This window comes from Apteryx rowi, unplaced genomic scaffold, assembly GCF_003343035.1.
Source record: "Apteryx rowi isolate R43461 unplaced genomic scaffold, aptRow1 scaffold_135, whole genome shotgun sequence".
In the NCBI taxonomy this organism is placed as follows: Eukaryota; Metazoa; Chordata; class Aves; order Apterygiformes; family Apterygidae; genus Apteryx; species Apteryx rowi.
In genome coordinates, this window is record NW_020447586.1 from 1,644,749 (window position 1) to 1,665,380 (window position 20,632).

At 40.5% G+C, this 20,632-nt stretch overlaps 1 protein-coding gene across 2 annotated transcripts in view; it reads left to right on the plus strand.

Moving 5' to 3' along the window:
* The first annotated feature begins 9 nt into the window (after positions 1-9).
* The window catches only part of MARCH3 (membrane associated ring-CH-type finger 3), a 75,964-nt gene continuing 55,341 nt past the window's right edge, over positions 10-20,632 (plus strand). Inside the window, exon 1 of one of the 2 annotated variants that reach the window (XM_026056957.1) lies at positions 10-162. In XM_026056957.1, coding sequence (XP_025912742.1) covers positions 61-162 — 102 coding nt within the window. In that variant the 5' untranslated portion in view covers positions 10-60. The remainder of the gene's footprint in view (positions 163-20,632) is intronic. The other variant, XM_026056958.1, reaches the window with a different exon arrangement.

The following is a 20,632-nucleotide window of genomic DNA, read 5'->3' on the forward strand; positions in this document are numbered from 1 at the left end:
GCGCGGCGCGCCTGCCCCGCCGGCCGCCGCGCACGGCCCCGGTGAGCGCGGGCCGGCTTAATGCAAGGCGGGCGGTGGTGGACTCGCCGCTGTCTTCACGCGGCTTCACGGGAACGGAGCTCTTTGAGTGTAAGCAAGCCAGCCGGAATAGGTGATGAAGTGGTATGTTCGCTTCGTTGCGGCTTCTGGTTGTAGCTTTTTGCTTATTTATTTTTGTTTGGTTTGTGTTTTGGAAGGGCGCTTGAGAGTCCGGATAAATGAAATAGGTATAATTAGACGCAGACAAAAATGGCTAGCTCTGGGAAGTACTTTATCTATACTGGGATGAATTATTACTTCTTTTTTTTTGGTTGTTCATATTTCTGAAGTGTAATTTTAACTCTATGATCAGAAAAAATTGCAGTAGCAATAGTAAAATGTGTGGATTAATTAAAGTGACTGTTCTAGCTAAAGATTCTTCAGTAGAATTAAACTCTCTAGCTATTAGAATTAAGGTTTCTTCAGGATTTGTTTAAAAAAAGGAAAAAACACAATTCTTCAGAGGTCATAGCAAACCCTGACCATCTGAGATTCAGCCTTGGCACTTCATATCCTTTTTCTTTTCTATTTTTTTCTCTTTTTAATAGCTGGGGATTGCATGGCTCTTTGCAGATATAAGGAATTATGAAACTGCTCAATAATAATGTCCACATATGTCAGAAGAGTTTAACTTTCAATGTCAACAAGTTTCTAAACTTAATTTTAACCCTGTGTCTCACTCATCTTTAGACATAGGTCTGATAATACTGTGTATGCAGGAGGTATGCAGAGTAATCTGGCAAACTCTGGCTGCACATTCTAGCTGTTTCAAAGCTATGAAACCAGTGAACACAAGGGATACTCATCTATCAGAAGTGACTTTTTTGACAGGGATATGTACAGCCCATCTGATGCCCACTGAAATAACCAGAAAACTCTCACTCATGACTCACATCTGTGGGCTTCAGATCAGGCTGTTGGTGCCTGGTATTGGAAACTGTCCGATGTTGATCCGGCACAGAGTACTCCCATAGACAAACCTTGTGCAATCCCTACGGATTTAAAGGGAAGGATGAGGTGTGGAGCAGACAACAACTAGTGAGATTATGGCTCGATTTCTCTAAATATATTCGACAATTAGAAATAGTCTGAGATAGGCTTTTTTTTTTTAGGGTTTTAAGTGTTGTTGACCTTTAATTAATTGGTAATGACTTAGTCTGTAGCTGTCTATTAGGTTGATGAAGCAACCAACTTGTTTTTCTGGGTTAATGGCTATTGTGAGAGTACCCTGGGTGTACAATGCCTGTTTGGAAACTTTCAGATGATGGACTGGTTGAATGCAGTAGGTACAGGCTTACTCGGGTAATAACCTCATTTTGGAACATAGGGATTAGTTGGTTGCCAGATTTCTAAGCCTAGAAGGAGCGTTTTTCTATCATCTGTTTTATCTCTTGCTTAATATAGGCAGTAGAATTTCACAGGTAAATTCTGTACTGAGCCCATAACTTCTGTGTGGCCTTCACTTGTTGTTAAAGGCAGGCTCCATCCAGAGCAGGAGTTCAAGCGTGTCTAAAACTGCCTCACGGCTCAAAGGTTTGAGCCCTAAATGAGTGGGTAATATCTACTGCTTCAAATATCTGTAATTAGGATGAGAGTTATTTTGGTCTATCAAAATATAATTTTGTACATAATGCTTATTAAAATGCATCAGCATAATTATACTTCTTGTGGCCTACATACTGGCAGAGCCTCCTTCTCCTCTCAGCATGAGGATGAAACACTATTGAATGAAGAGGTAGACATGGCTCCTCAAAGTGACTTAAGACTTTGCTTGGAGAAGGGTCTTTCTCCTCTCTGATCAGTGGTGCAGATGCATACCCTGCTTGACAGCCATTGTGCTTCCTGTGAGATGGAGCTTCTCAGAGGGTTGCCACTATTTTTCCCTCTTGGATGGACCTTGCCTTAGAATACGCTTCAAAGTTACCAGGCTGATGTAACACAGTGTCTCTGAGCAGCTAATTAAGACTGGGAGCATGTCGAAATGGCATAGGGCAGTGAGTGCTCTGATGCCCAAGAGAGCTCCTTTGGTGTTAGCACAGGTAACTAAAGCAGGTATGATAGCACATCCTGCTTTTTAGCTGCAGATTTCCTTCTAAAATTCCTCCCTCCACCACTAGTTAGGTGCAGATACCAACATTCAGGACCCTGTCCAGGATGAGTCAGTCTGTCTGCAGTGAGACAGCTGGAGCGTAGGGAGGGATGTTACTTATTTTGCATCCTTCTTTGACACTGCTAGAGTTGGATTAGCTCTAAATGTTTCATATGCAGCTGCAGACCAATATTAAAGAGGTAACAGTGACTGTACAACAAGGACCTCTAGCAGAGTCATGAGGGCCAAATATTACAGAGTAGTGTTACAGTGCTGGGAGGGGGGTAACACTGCCTATACAAGAGACAAAAGGAGTAAACATGGAAAATAAGGGGGAGTCTGGGAGAAAGTTTTCAAGCTTGCTCAACCACTCTTCCCTGTGGCTGAGGGCCGGTGTGGTGTGTGAAGGAATTAGGACCTAGTGGAAAGGAAAAAGCCAGTGCTGCTTGCCTGATCCGCTGGCTGCAGCGCTAGGTAGAGACAGGCAACCTCAGGTACTGGCTGTGCTTTTGCCATGGTGATACTGATTTTCACACTGACTAATTTATCTTCTGTACTACTCTGCCTAGACTGCTTCTGGTGCCCAAACTGACTCATTCAACTCAGTCCTAATGTGTACGTTACACTATGCTGCGAAGCGGAGCTGCATTGAAGAACATTATAAGGAAAAATGGGAGGGAAAGAGAAAACAGTGAAGACAGTGGGGAAGAGAGGAAATCTGGCATGTTGCTACTGAAACGTGGCTTATCTAAAAGGAAAATCAGTGTATGCTCTGCTCCCTTTCTGCCAACACATTTCAGAATTTCTTCCTTCTCTGCAGTAGATGTAGTAATCCAGCTCTTTCAAAAGATATGCATAGCATTAGAAACTACATCTACAATTGAAAACACGTCTGGCAGTTGTATAGCTGTTCTTTGCAATTAGTTTTTCCCTAGGTCCCTTGATACAAACCTTAGAGGCTTTTTTGCCAACCTTTTGAATGGATTCATCCTCAGACTGGCATTGATCGAATGATGTATTACCCCGAAGATGACTCCAGCTAACCAGAACAAGCCCAGAAGAGCCATTGTGGGCATCCTTCATTTAAAACAGAACATAGATTATGGAGTGAGGAAAAGAAAGTGAGAGTGTTACAGCAGTACACACAACAGATTTCCAGTGCTGAGGGGGTGTCTTCCTTTCCTGCTGAAAGTTGTCAGGAAGAAATACTGCTGCTGCTTAGAGCCACAGTATTAGAGGGAGGAAAAATATTAATGAGACTGTGCAGGAAGGCTTGTCACAAAATCGAAGTACTGAAAATCACCAAGGTGATAATACAAAGTAGAACACTTATCAAGGAATTCTAGCTATACCCATATGTCATCCTTGCTATGGCAGTCCACCGTGTGCTGTAGTTATTCCTCGTTTTCTTTATAATGATGCCCCCTCCCACAGTACAGTGTCTCATATCTCTCTTCCTCTTGATTACTGAACCTACTTTCACATATATATAAAATAAGAGGAAGGAAAAGAGTTAGTAACTCTCACTTCGCTCTCTCTTAAGCTTCATGCAAAGCTCTCTAGACCACAGTTAATTATTAATTCCAATTATATTTTGTGTCTTGAAGATATTGATGATATTTTCAATTCCAGAATGATGCCTTTCCAATTTCCTTTTTTTTACTGCAGCAACAAAGCCAGCAAAGCTCTTAAACACAAGCCTATTTTTAAGCCTGCCAGCAGTCCCTTTGACTTAATTCAGCTGAATGGCCTGGGGTGGCTAAGGGCAGTCATTTAGTATAAAACGCTGGCTGGCCTGATGGCAGTCTAAGTTGTTGTGGTTTTGTTGGCGTTTTGCAGGGGGAGCAGGGAAGGAGAGAAGGAGGAGTTGTTTAACTCTGTTTCTTGCTGGAGACTAGCATGTCTCTGCCATAGCTCTTCTGTGTAAATTCTCCAAGCAGGGACATTTGTCATATTAAAAATTCTGATATCTTGATACTTCTTTCTGTTCTGAAACCAAAGGCTTTAGTGGAAAGGAAATTCTAAAAATTTCACCTCAGAAATTTCAGAACATTTTGTTTTGACGTTTCTAAAGTGAAATATGTAGTTTCCAAACTTTGCATTTGAGGTCAGCACTAACTCCTGCGTCCATCTCGGCCCAACATGGTGCTGCCAGCCCTCTCGGGTGTCCCCTCGCAGCAGCGCTCCTGAGCAGGGCTGCCTCTCCCATGGGGCACTGCCATCCCAAAACTTGGGTACTCACAGATTAAGGGTGCCCAGAAACTAAATGCTGAGATTCAGACTAAGACTGGAAACAAAATGCTTTGTGAAGATCTTCCCAATACAAGGATCTGCCAAAATGCATGGTGTCCTGTAGGAAAGCTTTATTCTGAAAACCTCCATTTTTGACAAGAATATCATTCATTCAAAATAGTTTTACCAGACCTTATTCATTCTCACTGAAAAATCTGAAGAACATCATTTTAAGATGAAATCTATAGTAGTTGCACCCGCACAACACTTAATTATAACAAAACCAGATGTTAAGTTTGTCTCACGTATGGCTGTTTCTGGCCTGGAATAAGTCTATATCCCCACTCTTACTGCCTTAGCATCTTTCCACATTTCCCTTTCTTAGCCTTTTCTGTCTTAAGCTCTTGCACTTTCCTGTTTCTCCATATAGCTGCTTTACCTYACACTTTTTCTTCCCTTGTCAGCCTCCCCCTCCAACATGTAGGTGGTAGTGACAGTCTGTTTGCCTCCATCACTGTTCTGCTTTTGTGTTTTCCTTTTCTCCGCTCAATGCCTGTCTGACCACTCTAAACAGTTCAGGGCAAGGATTTAAATCATCGTTCTATATTTGTACAATGCCTCATGCAGTAGAGCCCCATGAGTGCACTGCTGTAGTAATCATGGTTAATGGTGATATATCTTAGACTATGACAAGGAGATTAATAAAGTGGATAAACTTCCATGTGAAAATTTTCTGTTTCCCCTCATTTGGTATTGATTGTCAGTGGTCTTCCCTTCTCAGCAGTGTGCTTTCTTTAAAAAAAAAAAAAAAAAAAAAAGCTTTATTACGGAGGGAAAATTGCAAACAGAATCATGGCACAGAACTTGTGTTTGGAACTGTTGAATGATATGAACAGCTATTCAATGCCCAAGAAATTTCTACTTGCAAGGTATGAAACAGGAACGGGACAATTAGGCTTGGCACCATGAACTGACTGGTGTCTTTTTCTACATCCCAGCAAAGAGGGCTTTTGAGGGTGGGAAATGGACTTTTAGAACAGTTTACATGAGGAATGTCTTCTTCCAATGATACAGAGAAAGGAATGAGCGTACATGGAATATAAGCTGATGGAGAAACTGGTAGAAGATGCTTATACCACAAGAGCAACCTAGGGCTGTCCTTTAATCTCTTCCCTACAAAACCCTTGTTTTGCTGGGATGGAGCCAGTTTTGAAGCTTTGTGGAATGCTGAGTGTGCCAAGCTCAGCACCATGCTCTGCATTTGTCTCCCCTCACCTTGGGGCAAGGGAGTCATCGAGCATCACCCCCTCTTGGGAATCCTTCACACCATCTCTAGAAGGAAACCCTTCTCCCTTTGGGCCAAGTACTCAGAGAAGTTAAAGCAAACTAGCTCTATCTGAGGCTGGTGACAAGCTTTGCATTCGGTGCCTAGAGGACTCAGAGGGTTGCTTACAGGAAGCAAGGTGGCCCATTGTAAGTGGGAAGGAAGTTTGTCAAAGGAGCTAATCTGGAGAAATGAAGCCAAGGGTGTTCATCCGTCCTCTCTGAGGTCAAGTATCTTCCACTTGTAGTTGGACAGTTGATGCTGAAACCTCTTGCTCTAGCATACTAGACAAACATTTCCCAGAGCAAAAATCATTTATCTTTGCCTCAAGCTTATGCTTCTTCATAGTCACTCTCCAGCAACCAAATGGTTGATTAGTGCTTCTTTGAAATTCAGGTAAGTTGGGGCAGTCAAGAAATAATTATTGATTGACATCCCATGTACTCTGATTCATGTGGTAAGCATTAAAGAGAGAGGATGTTATGTAGACTAGCCCTAGAAATGTGCAGTTGATAAACGACCCTACTCCCATAGTAATTGAGAACTTCAGAAAACTAGCAATATTGGAGATTCAAACCACGAGGGAGAGAAATGTCATTTGTCCCCATGTAATGCATGACAGACAAAGGCAGAAGGAAACTTAGGATACAGCTCCATGTTGGTTTAGATCAGCCTCACCAGTGATGCTATGGTCCTGCCACTTCTGGCCATGTGCACCTGCCTTTTCCTTTGGGCCAGCTCAGGTGCTCAGCTGCCCCTGTGGTGAGCTGGCTCAGGGAAGCCCACCAGCAGAAAACCACCAGTTTTCTAATTTTCTAACAGGATTAGTCTGTAGTTTAGCACCAGAATTGGGTCATTGTAAGTGCCAATGAAAGGGGGAGAACAAGAATCACTAGCAGGATTAAAGGGGAAATGGGAGGGCAAGTAGTTGTAACACTGTCTTAAGGTGGCTTAAATTGTGAAACTACAGCCTGCATGATTTGCTGAGTTTCACTTAGGAAATCTCTATCTCCTGGGAGCTTAGTGCTCTAATCGCTAGCTACACTGTCCTATTCTTACTTTTTCCTCTTAGTAGTGATGCTATTTAAAATTAAGTTGGAGCATGCTGACAAATGAAAAGGCAGTTCTCAAATTTATACTGCTCAGTGCAAAGTAGCGGCTAATAGTGACATCCATAAGGTAGTCATGGATAAGGCAATGAGAAACTGGCTAGTGGAACTTAATGAACCTTGCCATTTTTTTTAGCCACAGAAAGAAAGACTGTGGCAACAGCCTGGTAGCTCAGATGTACAAGTAACTCAGCTCTGCGAATGGCGGCTCTTTAACGGAGCTGAGCAAGCTCAGGTCCTGGGTGGGGGTTAGGCTGGGAGCAACTGTGGCGTGCTCGAGCTTCTGAATTACTCTTCCAGCCAGTTAGGTTTTGGCCAAACAGAAGTGGAAAAAGCCTTTATTTGCTGGTGAAAACCACAGCTTGCTTAAGGAGTGTTGCCAGTACAGCTGGTGTGTAGGACCTGTGGGCATGGGTACGTCCTGGGTACGGACAGGCGTCTGCTCACTCTCCTGGTGCTTGGAGCCGGCACTACTTCAGAAGCTGTACAGCCATATTAGCTTGCAACCCTGCCTAGACTAATGAGTCCTGTCCCTTAGGGTATGCTTAAGGAGTTTTTTGCAGGTAGGGGCAAAATTGCTCTGCCTTTACTCCAGGCTGAATTAGAGCTATTAGCTCATATTCTCCCACGTGCCAAAAGCCAGTCATAGAGTTGCTTGGCTGGGAGCATAGGAGGAGCAAGGTTCCTCTTTGCCTGCAAAAGCTTGTGTAAACATACCCTCCTTTGGAGCCATCACTGCTGGCGGCGTCCCATGCTGACCCTGCACTGGAGCTTTTCCAGGCTCCTGCAGCTTGAAGCACCACCAGCAAGTCTGCGTCTGCCTGTGAAACTAGCCTGCCGCTGCAAGCTGTAATGCATTCACCCTTTGGGGAGCGTGAAACCCTGCTAATCTCTTGTCATCTTTGGCTGGACTAATGAAACATAAGGTAAAGGGAGAGGGCAAAAGGCAGCCCCGATCACACACAGGAGAAGTGACCATTTTACCTGTAACCAAGATGTACTCTTCATATCCCAAATCCATGAAACAAGACTCATGGCATGCCATGCGGTGCATGTGTAGGGACACAACACTGAAATATGTAGAGAGCGCTCTACAGTTGTCATGGCAGCCATCAAATTATTTGGAGAGGGATCCCCTGCATGGACACAGAAGTCACTGTCAGTACGTCTCAGCACCTGTGGTAGCAAGACTGGACAAAACCATAACCTGGACTCAAGCATTTTCCTGGGCCCTGCCCCAATGCAAATAAGGTTTTTTGTTGCTGCTGTATTTTCCTCTGGTTGTTTCACTGTGGTATTGTTGGTTTGCTGCTGCCAGACAGATTCTTGCAAGCTGAATTTTAAAAACAGGCCACAACTATGTAACTGTTGATATGTGTGTTGTAACAAATTCTCATCTAACAACAATGCATTTGTTATATTTCATTCCTGATAAGTGCTGATTACTAACATGCTTCTTTCCCAAACAATCAGCTTTCTTTTCTAGTTGTCACTCAGTCTGATTTCCTTATACTGCAAATCAGCATTAACAATATCAGACTCATTCCTGCTGGTGAAATACAGTGCTTGACACTGCGTCGTGACATCTCAGAGTACACAGGCAGGACGTCTGACAGACAAATAAGCAGGGGGCAATTTAAAAAATACATCACGGCCAAAGTTTTGTAATCAGTATGGACTGACAAAGAAAACAAGGCATACTTGAAAGAAGTGGTGGCAAAAGCGTCTACAGTATATCAGTCCTTGAATTCATTATTTTCATTAATAGAGGTTATGAACAAATCCGTTCTTGATAACTGCCATGTGGTAGTATGCATGAATACCTGTACATCTTTCGGCTCGTTTGTAATGTTCTTCCATTTTTTAGTAAAATCCTAATTAGGCCTGAACATTGAAAGTATTGTCAGCATAAGAGAACTGTATCAATTTTAAAAATATCTCCATTCATTTTAACAAACTAAAATCATTTTCTGAGAATGCAAATTATTCTTCTGGAAACACTGTTCTAGAAGCATGAATTAGATTTTTACCCTTTTATTTCACAATATCTAGCAGACTGAAACCATTTTTTCTGACTGAGAATAGCAAATGCATTTTTCTAGACTTTGACAAGTGGAGTATTTTCACTTCTCTCCAGATTCCTGAGTGTGTTGCCAAAAATGATTATATATGTCTCTTACCATGTCTGTCAGAGCAGTTTAAGGAACATCCTCTTCTTCATTAAAGTCACAATTCTGGGAAAGTAGAACCGAGTCCTAAACAAGAGAGGAAGAGTTAAAGCCGGTTGTCTCAACACATGTATTTTGTGTTATGTATGAGAAAATTTCATGCTTATCATGATTTATTTTATTGCCAAATATCACACTGGGGCAATTTAACCAAAGGCTGTCAGAACATGGTTTAATTTCTGTAGGTTTCCTGGTGAGAATTTACCACCATTAAACATATTATGTAAACAATTTTAAAATGTGGTTTCTTACTGAATGTCATTAGAAAAGGCAGATACTAGAGCACCAGTAATAACAAAATGTTTTTGCTAAAGATGACTTCAGCCTCTATATGCATGCCTGCGTGTTCACGTCTGGTGAGATAGCCCTGTAAAGTCTGACAGGAAAGCATTTTTACTCCACAGGCAGTGTGGGTGGGAAACAGCATGAGCTTATAGAAAATGTATAGCAGAAGCAGTTGCAATTAGAAAGAAACCATAATGGTTACACACACATAGCTGAAATACTTCTGAAGTAATATGAGTGAGTCTTCTCCAGAGCTGGGCATGTGTGAATGCCATGTGTGAATACTGTGCTTTGAAAGCTCTTTTATGATTCACAAAAGCAGCTGCTTTAGAGCTGAAGTGGCCATAGAGTTTTTGAAATACATTTAAATAGGTATATTGCAAGCTGCTCCCATCTGTTTTGAAGATTTGAGAGAGCTGAGTTTTGGGAATGCATTTGTTCAGTGGTAGCGATGACAAGGGAAGTACAGCGCCGTTAGTCGTTCAGAGTGAAGTAGTCCTTTCTCAACTCACTTAAGGTCTGCAGAGCACAGCCAGAAAAGAAAATCAAATTTTGAGTGGGCTTTGCTAGATAAGTAATCAATCTAATTTCTGCAAAGTGTTCAGAAAGGTAATTTACAATTAACTGGGTATTTAAAAAACAGAGAGGGAGAGTTCTAAACTAGTTTTTCAGATATTTCTGATAAAAGTTATTAGCACTTAATGCAGTCTTTTAATTTCAGTGATTAATTAAAATTAGTTTTTAATCCCTTCATTTTGTTTTCCAAGATTGTAACAATTCCTTTTCTTTAATACTTCTGTCCCTTTGGATTACATTTATGCTGTCTGTACTTCCAGTGGCTGTATGAGACGGTTTGCTTTTGTGCAGCCATGGCTAATGTAAACCCACGTGACAATTTTAGGACAGTTTTGAACATTGTGCCCATAATACTTTTTATCTAAAACACATGAAAATTTAAATTCTGCTATCTCCATAAGGATGATACTAGCAGAGTTCTCATCCTCTTTACACTGTGCTTACTTGGGTTTTAGCTTTGTGTTAAGAGCTCTTATGGAAGTATCCTGTAAAACCAAATAGAGATGAAAACTAATTGGTTTCTATATAAATTGCTGTAAAAATCTGAATAACAAGTTGAGGAAATCATCTTTTCTGTGATTTTTTTCTCCTGCTGTTTAAAAACTTTGTCACAGAAGAGCTTTTTCTTACATTCTGTAGGACTTTTCATGAGGGGAAAGATCATGCGGTATGCATTTAGAAAAAAAAACTCTGAAAAACAATGGGAAGAAGAAGTGATGCAGTTATTGAGAGTCATTTGTATCTTCAGAGTTTCAGTAATACAAAAGCAAAGTACAAGAGCGCTTCAGGTGTCTTAGCTGAAGATTTTGCTGACATTGTCATAGTGGGTTTCTGGCCAAGAAGTAAACAGATGTAAAATGCAGTTTTCAAATTTCAGATCTGAGCTTTAAGCTTTGAAAATCCCATATTAAATTGAACAAGGAGGTTACTCAGTGGTGTAACATGATACAGGAAATGTCTCAGTTAAGCTTAGAAGCCAAACCGATGTATCTTGCCACTCTATGCTATTGTCCATTGTGCATATCTGAAAGACTGCATGGGCTGAATTTCTCAGTTTAACAGCTTTAGGAAAAACTTCTGTTTGCCATTCCCAGTTGTCTCCAGACAACTCAGTTCCTCAGTGAGAAAAGGTAAGAGTGGTCTAGGCTTGTCCACTGCTGACAAACTCTCTACAGCAGTATCTTCATTGAGTAAATGTATTAAGCCTTGATATGAAAACAAAAACTGTCAGTGTGTGCGTGTGTACACACACACACACACACACACACATGCACACACACTACTGAAAAATATTCTATGAATGAAGGAAGGGCAATCCTCAGACAAAGCGGAGGACTTAACTCAAAATTCAAGTCTCTGCTGAGGTTTTGTGCAAGTCTCCTCATCTCTGCCTCTGTTTACCTGTGAAATAGCTGAGCCTTGTTATTCCTACCTGAAAATACATTTAGGAAGGATTACTTAATGCATGCAAGTCAAGACACTATTGAAATGCGCAGCATTATTATCTGAAATAATTCTATGCCCTTGTAAAGAATAGTTTTTAATCTATTGACTATGAAAAGAATGGAATATTCTATCAAGGGAAAAACTACTTACCTACTAGCTAGCTACTTTTATGTAAATTCCCAGATTGCTCAGCATACTGTTTTACTTAAATGATCTGCTGTTAGTCTTCTATTGCCCACCCCAAATATTTGGCTCGTATGTAATTGTGTTTAATTCCAACATGTTGACTATAAATAATTTGTCAGTGTTTTGTTTGTTCACTGTTTAATCAGAGAATCCCATGACTATTCAGCTGCTTTTTTCTTGAAGATGTATGAATCCCAAATAAAAAAAAAATACTTGCTAAAAACTTCTTTTTATATATGATTTCTGTAATGGATTACAAACTGAACTGTGAGTCACAGAAAAGGAACAGGCAAAAGGCACATACTTTCACAAATTTGTGTGAATCTTCAAGGTTTTATAGGAAGACAAAAAAATACCAAAGAGTTTATCTTTGAAAATCGTAATTCTTATATATATGTTTATTTAAGCTAAATTTTGGAGCAGAACAAAGCTTTTCTGCATCTGATCTGCTTATAACACTAAACTTGATGGTGCTGGACTGAGACTTAACCTTGGGCACTGATAGAAGCCATCCCCTCATGCTAGATTAAGCAGTTGAACACATGCCCGAAAAGCCTGGGGTTATGTGGATGAGTAGATAGAGGCGTGCAGCGATGATTGAATTTGAATCTGTTATGAGAGCAAGTATTCATTCACTCCCTAAAAGTCCTGAACAGAAATAACCTAAGCTTATAAGTATAGGGTACATAGCACAGATGGCTGCTGCAGTAATTTACAGAAACCTCTAGGCTCACATTTTCGGGGCAGTTCTATGAATTAAATCTTTACCTTTAGCCAACAGGATTCAGATCACTCTCTGACAGCCTGTTTAAAGAATCTTTTAGAGGACATTTTACATGTAGGGAAGCTTCAAGGGGCATGCGACCCTTCAGTTAAATTTCAGATCCAAAATCTTTGTCAAGACTATATGCATGACCTAGAATTCCCTCCCTCAGCAACAGCTTCTTTTTAGGACTGATAGAGGGTATGGAGGTCTCGCAGAAACCAGCCTTGTGCGACATGCTGGTACGGGTCATTGAGCAACAGTGGGATTTTACTGCTTGTCTTAATCGGGCTTTTTTCAGAGAAAATAGGAGACAGGTTGGTAGTGCTGTGCCCGTGAAACTCCTTTTATAGCCTGTCATGACATTGCACCTCGCCCTGTGTGATTTGGGGCTATAGTATGTGACATAAAAATGCTCTCTGCACAAAATGATCCTAATTGGGATGGGGCTACTCCAAGTCTGTGGCTGGCCACTCGACTACTTTGTCACGTTATTTTTTGTGTTGCATGAAGCAATTGGAGAACAAGCCCATTGTGGAGGTAACGAGATTGATCTCCTGGGAAGATGCCAGTATTTCTGTCGGGTGATATTCTTTCCTAATGGAACAGAAAGTGGTGTGGATAATGGTTTAATCTGGGTAAGATAGAAGGCACAGGATTTCTCTAGTCTAGACGTTATAGTCATTAACTGGGTGACATGACGCACATCTGCATTCAAGCCCTGTCCTGGGATCTAGTGCAGCCTAAGATCCTGCCAGCCTTGGCAGCATCTGGGAGTCACCCCAGGAACGTGGAGGTGAAACAAAACCTGGGTTTTCTTTGCTCTAAGTATTGCAGATAAACACAAACTAAAACCTGTTTCTGTTCTGTTTTGTGGAAGTGAAGTAAATGGATGACAAGTAGTTAAATAGATTAGTTAATTTGAATGCTGTCCTACATAGTGTAAATATGCATTTGCTAATGAGGAATTACTAAATTCTCCCTTTGGTGTATATCGCAATCACACTTACTATTTACAAATGATACAGCATTTTGGAGTAACTGTGCCTATTTAATCAACTCATTTTTTGGTTTCCTTATTATGAATTTGCACAGAAGACAAAGAACAGAGCCTTAATACATGTACCTAATATGCAGTTGCTGTAAATGAGTGATTAATTTGATCTATGGCTTTTGCTGTGCTAATGATCTCTTTAAGCTACAGCAGTGCCTTCATTTTCCCTACTTTTTCACTGGGAAATTTCTCCTTAGCTAGTTTGGTTGTTTTGACCTCCTAAAGCTTTTGACATTGTCCCCAGGTCTAAAATCAGAAATAGTGCCACAATAGATAAAGGTGACAAAGTAGGAAAATCAGTTAAAAATGACTGAATAGGCCTTGCTCCCTCCGGGAAGGAAAGGCTTAGAAATCTGAAACCTTGTGCAATTTATTCCTTTATGAATGTACTAAAACAAGAGATATCAAATTGGTTAACTACTTGGAAGGAGTCCCCAAACTTGTCTTTCTGACATTGGTGTCACCAAAGCCTAATGGTAATTGCTCCATTTTCAACCAAGCTCTCAGATGTATCTTGTAGGCAACTCCTACCCTCCTGTCCTCTCAGCTTCTCTTGATGATATTGATTCCATCTTCCTCTTTGACAGCACATTGATATAAATCTCCTGGGACTTCTCTGGACAATCCCATTGTCTTCTCTTCTAACAGGCTGTCTTTCTTTTTCCCTTGGCTCTGTGTATTTGTCTGCACTGAAGGACAGTCCTGGTTCCCTTTGGATGGAAACTTTGGCTACAGGCAGGGGGTGAGGGCCAGTGTGACAGGACTACAGGGAGTCCTTGTTTGGCCATCAGGCTATGTCGGGGCATGCACAAAGAGCCTAGGACTACAGGGCAGAGCACTTCTGCCCTGTTCTGCAGACACAGTCTATTTTGAGTCCTTTATGGCCCTGTCCTTTTCCCTCCACAGGGTTATTTAGAATGATCCCTACTGTCTTCACTAATGAATAACAGTTAAACCTCTCTCTCCATCTCCTTAGTGTTTAGCCTTCTATCCAATCATCTTCATTAGCCCATGTCTCTGAGGCTTTCTGGATGAGGGTCTTTTTATGAACTTGAGCATAAAACATTAGACAGCCCTTCTTTTCCCTCCTATATGAACTGGGCTGTTGCCTTTCCTTCTCCTCATTTTCAGTCTAGATCGTCAGACCCCTAACCAAGACCTATAATCACTTGCTTGCTCATCCTGCATACCAAGCACAGTGCTGTTAATTCTTCTTCCATGATCTCTGTGTCTGTCCATTTTCTCTCTCACCCTATGCTTCAGCAGGCACTTCACTTCCAATTGCTCTTACCTTGTTCTTCCTGATGGTACATCACTCCTTGACACAAATTTATCACCTCCTCTTTGGATACCTCTACTGAACCAAATTCAAATCCTCTTTAAAGTCCCGTGTTACTTCACCTTCCTGCTATCTGTCTTCTGTACTATGTTATACCCACTTCTATCATCTGCTTGACCATTCAGGCTTGCCTCATTACATCATTTGACTGAGTTTCTTGTAACTGTTTCTGTGTTTTCTTTTATGCTTCCAGTTGTGGGAAACCATTCTTGACCTTGTCCTCAAAGGTTCTTTTCCCTTCTCTTCCAAACTCTTTGTGAAGATAAATGTCTGCCACAAAGCCTACAAGGAAACTTGCTGACTGATAATGACACATGAAGGGTAATTGCAAACAGTTCATATATTCCACTTGGAAGAATTATCCTCAACCACTTGTGCAGTAGTTCTCAACATTAGCTATATATAATTAGAGCTGACAGTCCGTTGTAGTTAAACAGAAGCCCCATCTCATAAATAATCACTGTAGCAAAACAAAAGGTGAATTGCCTAGATGTGACCACCCTCTACTGAAGTAACTTTTCTTATATCTTGTTCTCCTCTTATTTGTGTTCCATTGCTTTTTTTTGGATTTGAATGATGAATGCTTTCAGAGAAGTAGTCTACCTTTTTTTTTCCCCCGTTTGGAAAGTACCTCATATATTAGCATAACCAAATGCAAACAAGCAGCAAATCATCTTTGATTATAATGCCACTATTAATATAGAATAAGTAGACCCAGCATTCCATAGGCGTTCTGTTCTAATTCTGCATGTGATGTGCTTGTTATCACGTGCTGCCAGATTCTGGAAAGCCAGAACAAAACTGCAGTCTCAGAGCTAATCAAGGCTAAAGGTCTGCACGTGCACTGTTACTCATTACACTGTCAGATAACAAACTGCTTCAAACCAACCGGGTATTTTGAGACGCTGACTTCATACATTACCAAGAGGAACACCAAAGCTAACAAAGGTCGATACGCAGCTCTGCAAATGGTAAAGTTTCCTCTTACTGTCTAGAAATTTGAAAAGTCATTGAGGCAAAGGAAAAAAAATGGAAGAAATGGTTTGGGAAGAGGGAATTCTTATTAATGTATGTGTCCCATTCTAGGTGCCTAATGTTTTTGATAGTAAAAAAGGCTGTGGCCTCATTTAGCCTGCAGAAAAAAGATTGCATTGTCTCTGAATAGCTGAGTATTCTGTTTAATGTCTGAGGTGGTTAAGTAGCAACATGCAACAAGGGAAACTTAACAATAGTTCTGAAAAACACAGCTTTCAGGGCTGTTGACTTGGCTTCTGTGGGGCCCATTTTCAGTAACTGTACTGCAAAGGCAGAGTATGATTTAAGTTTGTTCACTGAGGGAGTTTGTAGCTCACTGGTGTCTATTGGTGATTAATATATATGGAGAAAAATATATAAAGAGATTGGTAAACAACTAAACATAGCTTTTCTTTTGCTTGTTTACTATAACAAAAACTAAAATCATCATCTGTTTTGCTTCATTTCTCTACTTATTGATAACGCTAAAAACAATTTTGACCTAGTGGCATTTGTTACAAGGATAACTACCAAAGGGGAATCCTTGTGAACAAACTGCTAATACTGGTCTTAGGATTTAATGTATTTCTCAGCAGCAGGCATAATACTGAAGAATACTTGCTATTTCCCTTCACTTTAGCTTGAACTGTGAATCATGGGCAACTTTCTGATCTGGGCCTTTATTGCATCAAAGTATCTTCAAGCAGAGATCAAGGGCTTTGGGGGAATTTGTAAATATGACAGGGGAGAGTGGTTTTTTTTATTTTCCCTGAGTAGTTGAGAATGTAGCCATATGTGAAAACTCTATAAGAATTTCAACAATAAACCTTTTCCACAGCATTCTCGCACCTGTGTAAAGAGCAATTTGTGGCCAAATTTGCAAATATGTAGAATTTACTGTCACAGCAGCTGCAAGTTACAATACAAATAAAGCAATATGTCCCGCCTCATTAAATGGGCAGTTTTGTTTGTTATGTGATCCAGATGGTCTATTAAACAAAATCTGTAACTCCTCCCCTTTCATGTCTGTTCATCTTTTTTGCTTCGTATTGGAGCAGTCACCAGAGAATCTAGCACTAGAAACAATGTGGACTTTTAAAGTGGGATAGGAAATCTCTAATAGGAAAGACTTCCAGAAAACTGTCAATTAGTATAAGAAGAGATCCTGTCAACAAAAACACCTTAATYGTTTAGGAAAGATTGAATTCTGACTCTGTCCCTGATCTTCCGATCAATTTATTGTGGCTTTACAGATAACTGTGGGAAACAGCAGAAGTTAGGTTTTTCCTCCCCTAAACTTTTGTATATAAATATTCTCAACCCTCTCTCCCTTCCTCTTTATCTGACAAAGGAAATTGCCAGGATTGCATCTGAGCATTTTGCAAATTTCTTTTTAACACACAAAGTAAAATACCAGATATTTTTCCTTCCCTATCCTCTTTCAGCTCTGAACCTGAAGCTTCCTTGTGAAAAAAGGGCTTCAGATCAGACACGTATGGTTTGATCCCAGAAGGAATCTGAGAAAGCATGTAAGGACAGGCTAGACTGGAAACTGGAATTCAACCTTAACAGCAGTGAACGTTAACTGTGCTTGGCAAAAATTCATGTGGAAAGCAAGGTGCTGTCTAGAGACACTTCGGATTTGTTCCTGTAATATTTGTTTTACCATTGATCTCAATGGGTGTTGGATCAGCTCTTCACAAAGTACTTCATGCTTAATCTTATTTGGAAAGATGGAAGAGATGTGGATAGAAGTTTAAATCTGCTAGTCGCATTGATACTTACTAGCAAGGAGGCATTTGGAATCTACTGATTTGTCCACCCTCATATGTTTTAATGCTGATACCAAGTTAAGACACCAGATACTTTGTTTTGACTCTCCTCCTCCCAGTTCCTGTCTTCAGCCAATATTTTTGCAAATACGGATTCTATATTGTCTGGCTCAAACAAAATTTTTCCTCTATCACTTGCTTCTTGTATCAGTGTAGACTTGGAGAAAACATTGCTGGCCAAAGTACACTGGAAATATTTGAGACTTCTGGGGCTTGATGGCAAAATCTTAGGGTTTTTTTGAGCTTTTGCTGTGCTGTTCTTATGCACTTCATGCTGTTTTCTGTCCTCTCTCACGACATGAGCCTTTTACACACAGCTCTCAGTGCCTTTCTCTGCAACACTGGTAAGTGTTTTACAGTCCATTCTCCAAGCAGTGCTTTTTCTTCAGCTGGTTTTCACATGAAGAGCAAAATAGGTATAGATGTTTAATCATCAGTGGTAAATCTCTCTGCTATTTTGCTGAGGAGAACAGCTGAGATTAAAATACACCTTTCCTCTGAGAGGTGCCTGATCCTGCAAGATTTGGGCACTATCATGCTAACGTTTGTAGTGTTACGATGTTTGGAGCACAGCGCAGGACACATACACGTGCTTGGTGCTCTCTGAGGTGCAAGCAATGAAAGTGATGCCAGATGATCCTTACAAGCTGGCAGAGCCCAGCCATTGTACTATCCCACTTACTTTTAAACTTCTTTGGTTATATCGAGTACTGCTGCTGTGGTAGCATAGCTTCTGGGAAGATCAGGTTCAGTCTAGCAGTTAAAACAGGAGACTTGGCAGGCAGGACTTCTTATTCCTGCCACTGCCACTTGTTCTCTAGGCAACCTGGAGAAAGACAGGCAGTGTTTCTTTCCACCTAATTTTTATTATTTGTAAAATGAAAATGATTGCTTTAAAATTATGATTTGAGTAATATTTCAGAATGGAGATCCTTTGCTAAAAAGGAATTGTAGATTTTTCTACTATATATAATTTTAATAAAGTGAGAATAGCAGTGTTTTTTGTCTGTAATGGTTGAAGGACCAGATTCCTTCAGGTTATCTTCTAAGGTCATACTAAGTAGGCCAGTTTTCTTCAGATGGCCTGCATGACACATCTGCTGGTAGATTATAATCTCTCTTGGCATTAATCACCAATCATTAGATTTTCCTTAATGGTAGCCAAAGGGAATGGTGATTTTTCTTTTCACTAGCTTAGCGTTTTACTTCCCTAGCTGATTCAATTGCACAGTTCTGTTCTTTTCAAGGTTGCTTCAGTACTTGTACGTAAAATGATTGTGATCAAAAAGCTTCATTTCAGAAATAAGTTTGAAAGGGTCGTTAACAAGGATAGAATACAATTTCTTGATTTCTAAACTTTGCAGACCTAAGTTGATTTTTATAGCTTTATAAATTTTTTCCTTCCCCCTCAAAAAAGCGTATTTTTTACTTTTTCCTGAAGTCTGGTTTGCCGTTTGTAATTGATGAGATATTGTTACTAGTTGATTATGCTTTTATTGTCTTCCTTTTCCTCTCTGTATCTGCCTTTGTTATCTACTTTCTCTCCTGCTTTCCTTTATCATACTCTTTTCTCCTATCCTTGGTGGTCTGCCCATCAAGGGAGCCCTCAAGGCTTCTAGCACCAGATGCTACCAGCAGTTCTCACTAACTCCAGTAATTCCCATCGGGTAGATAAGCACTAGATTTAGATGCTGTCTGGAGAACCGTACCACGGCATTTTTCATGCTGACAAAGAGGCTCTTCAGATGAACAAGGCGTTCACCCATGAAGTCAACTGCATATATCATAAATAACGGAGGTAGCACTGTGGTCTTCATGTCTTAGATTCTCATAGGCAGAGCTCTGGAATAGCCTTTGCATACTGCTAAAGTTATACCCAGAGAAGTAAGGATATGTAAGTTGTAAGACTTCATCATTTGATCTCTGTTTTTTAGCTGAAAAGAGTCAGAAGTCTTAGAAGGCTGAAGCAAATCTAACAGTGAATATGCAAGGTAGATAAGGTTAAGAGGCTGTATCTTTATGAACGCAAGATGCTGACAAGAGGTATCGATGTGTCTTTTGGGTCAGGTGACACGCAGTCTTGGAGAACAAACTGGCAAGATGACAACCTAATCCACGAACATTTCAGAGCTGATAAGTAAACCATTTTGTAGTATATGCTAGTGCCTCATCCTATTAGAGACAGTGCGGTAAGCAGAATTTATTGCATTATCTATTACCAAAAAAAAAAGAAAAGAAAAAAATTGTCCTCTATAGCTGCCTGCTTCTGATAAAATCCTGTTATGGATCCATGGGCCTTTCAGAAACTGAGTAGGAATATGAGCATGATGTATTTTTCAGTGACTGTGATCATGGATCCAGGCTCTCCTCTGTAGAGGATTCACTATTTTACATGTAAACTCCTGCTGTCTGCAGTAGGTCTATCCATAGTGAAAGCAGATAAGACTATGTCATCTCTGAGCAAGGAGCTGGCCAGTTAGAGATGATGCCCTTAGATCCACAGAAGTTTTATCAGCTGACCTGCTTTTTGGCAAGGGGGCCATGTCCCTGCACAACTGTTTGACACACTGAGCCTGCCCCACATCTGCTGGCAGACTGCAAAACTACAGTTAGATTTTTGGGCCTTTTTACTTGAAGGAAGGAATGACACAGGTAACCAAGTAAGAATTTTCTCTTCTCTAAGACTGTTACAAACATATATCAAATCCTCATTTGAGAGGGTTAGGATTTTGTGGCTAATCTGTAGGTTTTATTATTTCCTCTCAGTACACGAGAAAGGCAAGCTGCAGATGGACGTGCTGTTAAATTTGTTATCCCACTGGAGCAAGCACATCAGAAGATTGGCAAGTAAAAGCAGTATTTGGCATATTTTCAAGGCTAGGTTTTTTTTGCTGCATTTTGAATACAAATTGATATAAGATGACTTTTTTTCTTTGTGCGTATCATGCTTTTGTGTTCAAGAATGAACTCATTCTTGAATCTCAGTGTTATGTCTCTTTTATCTTGCACCACTATCATGATACATACTCTAGTATGGAGGACAAGGACACAGAGCAGAATGTCCTGCTTTAGGAGAC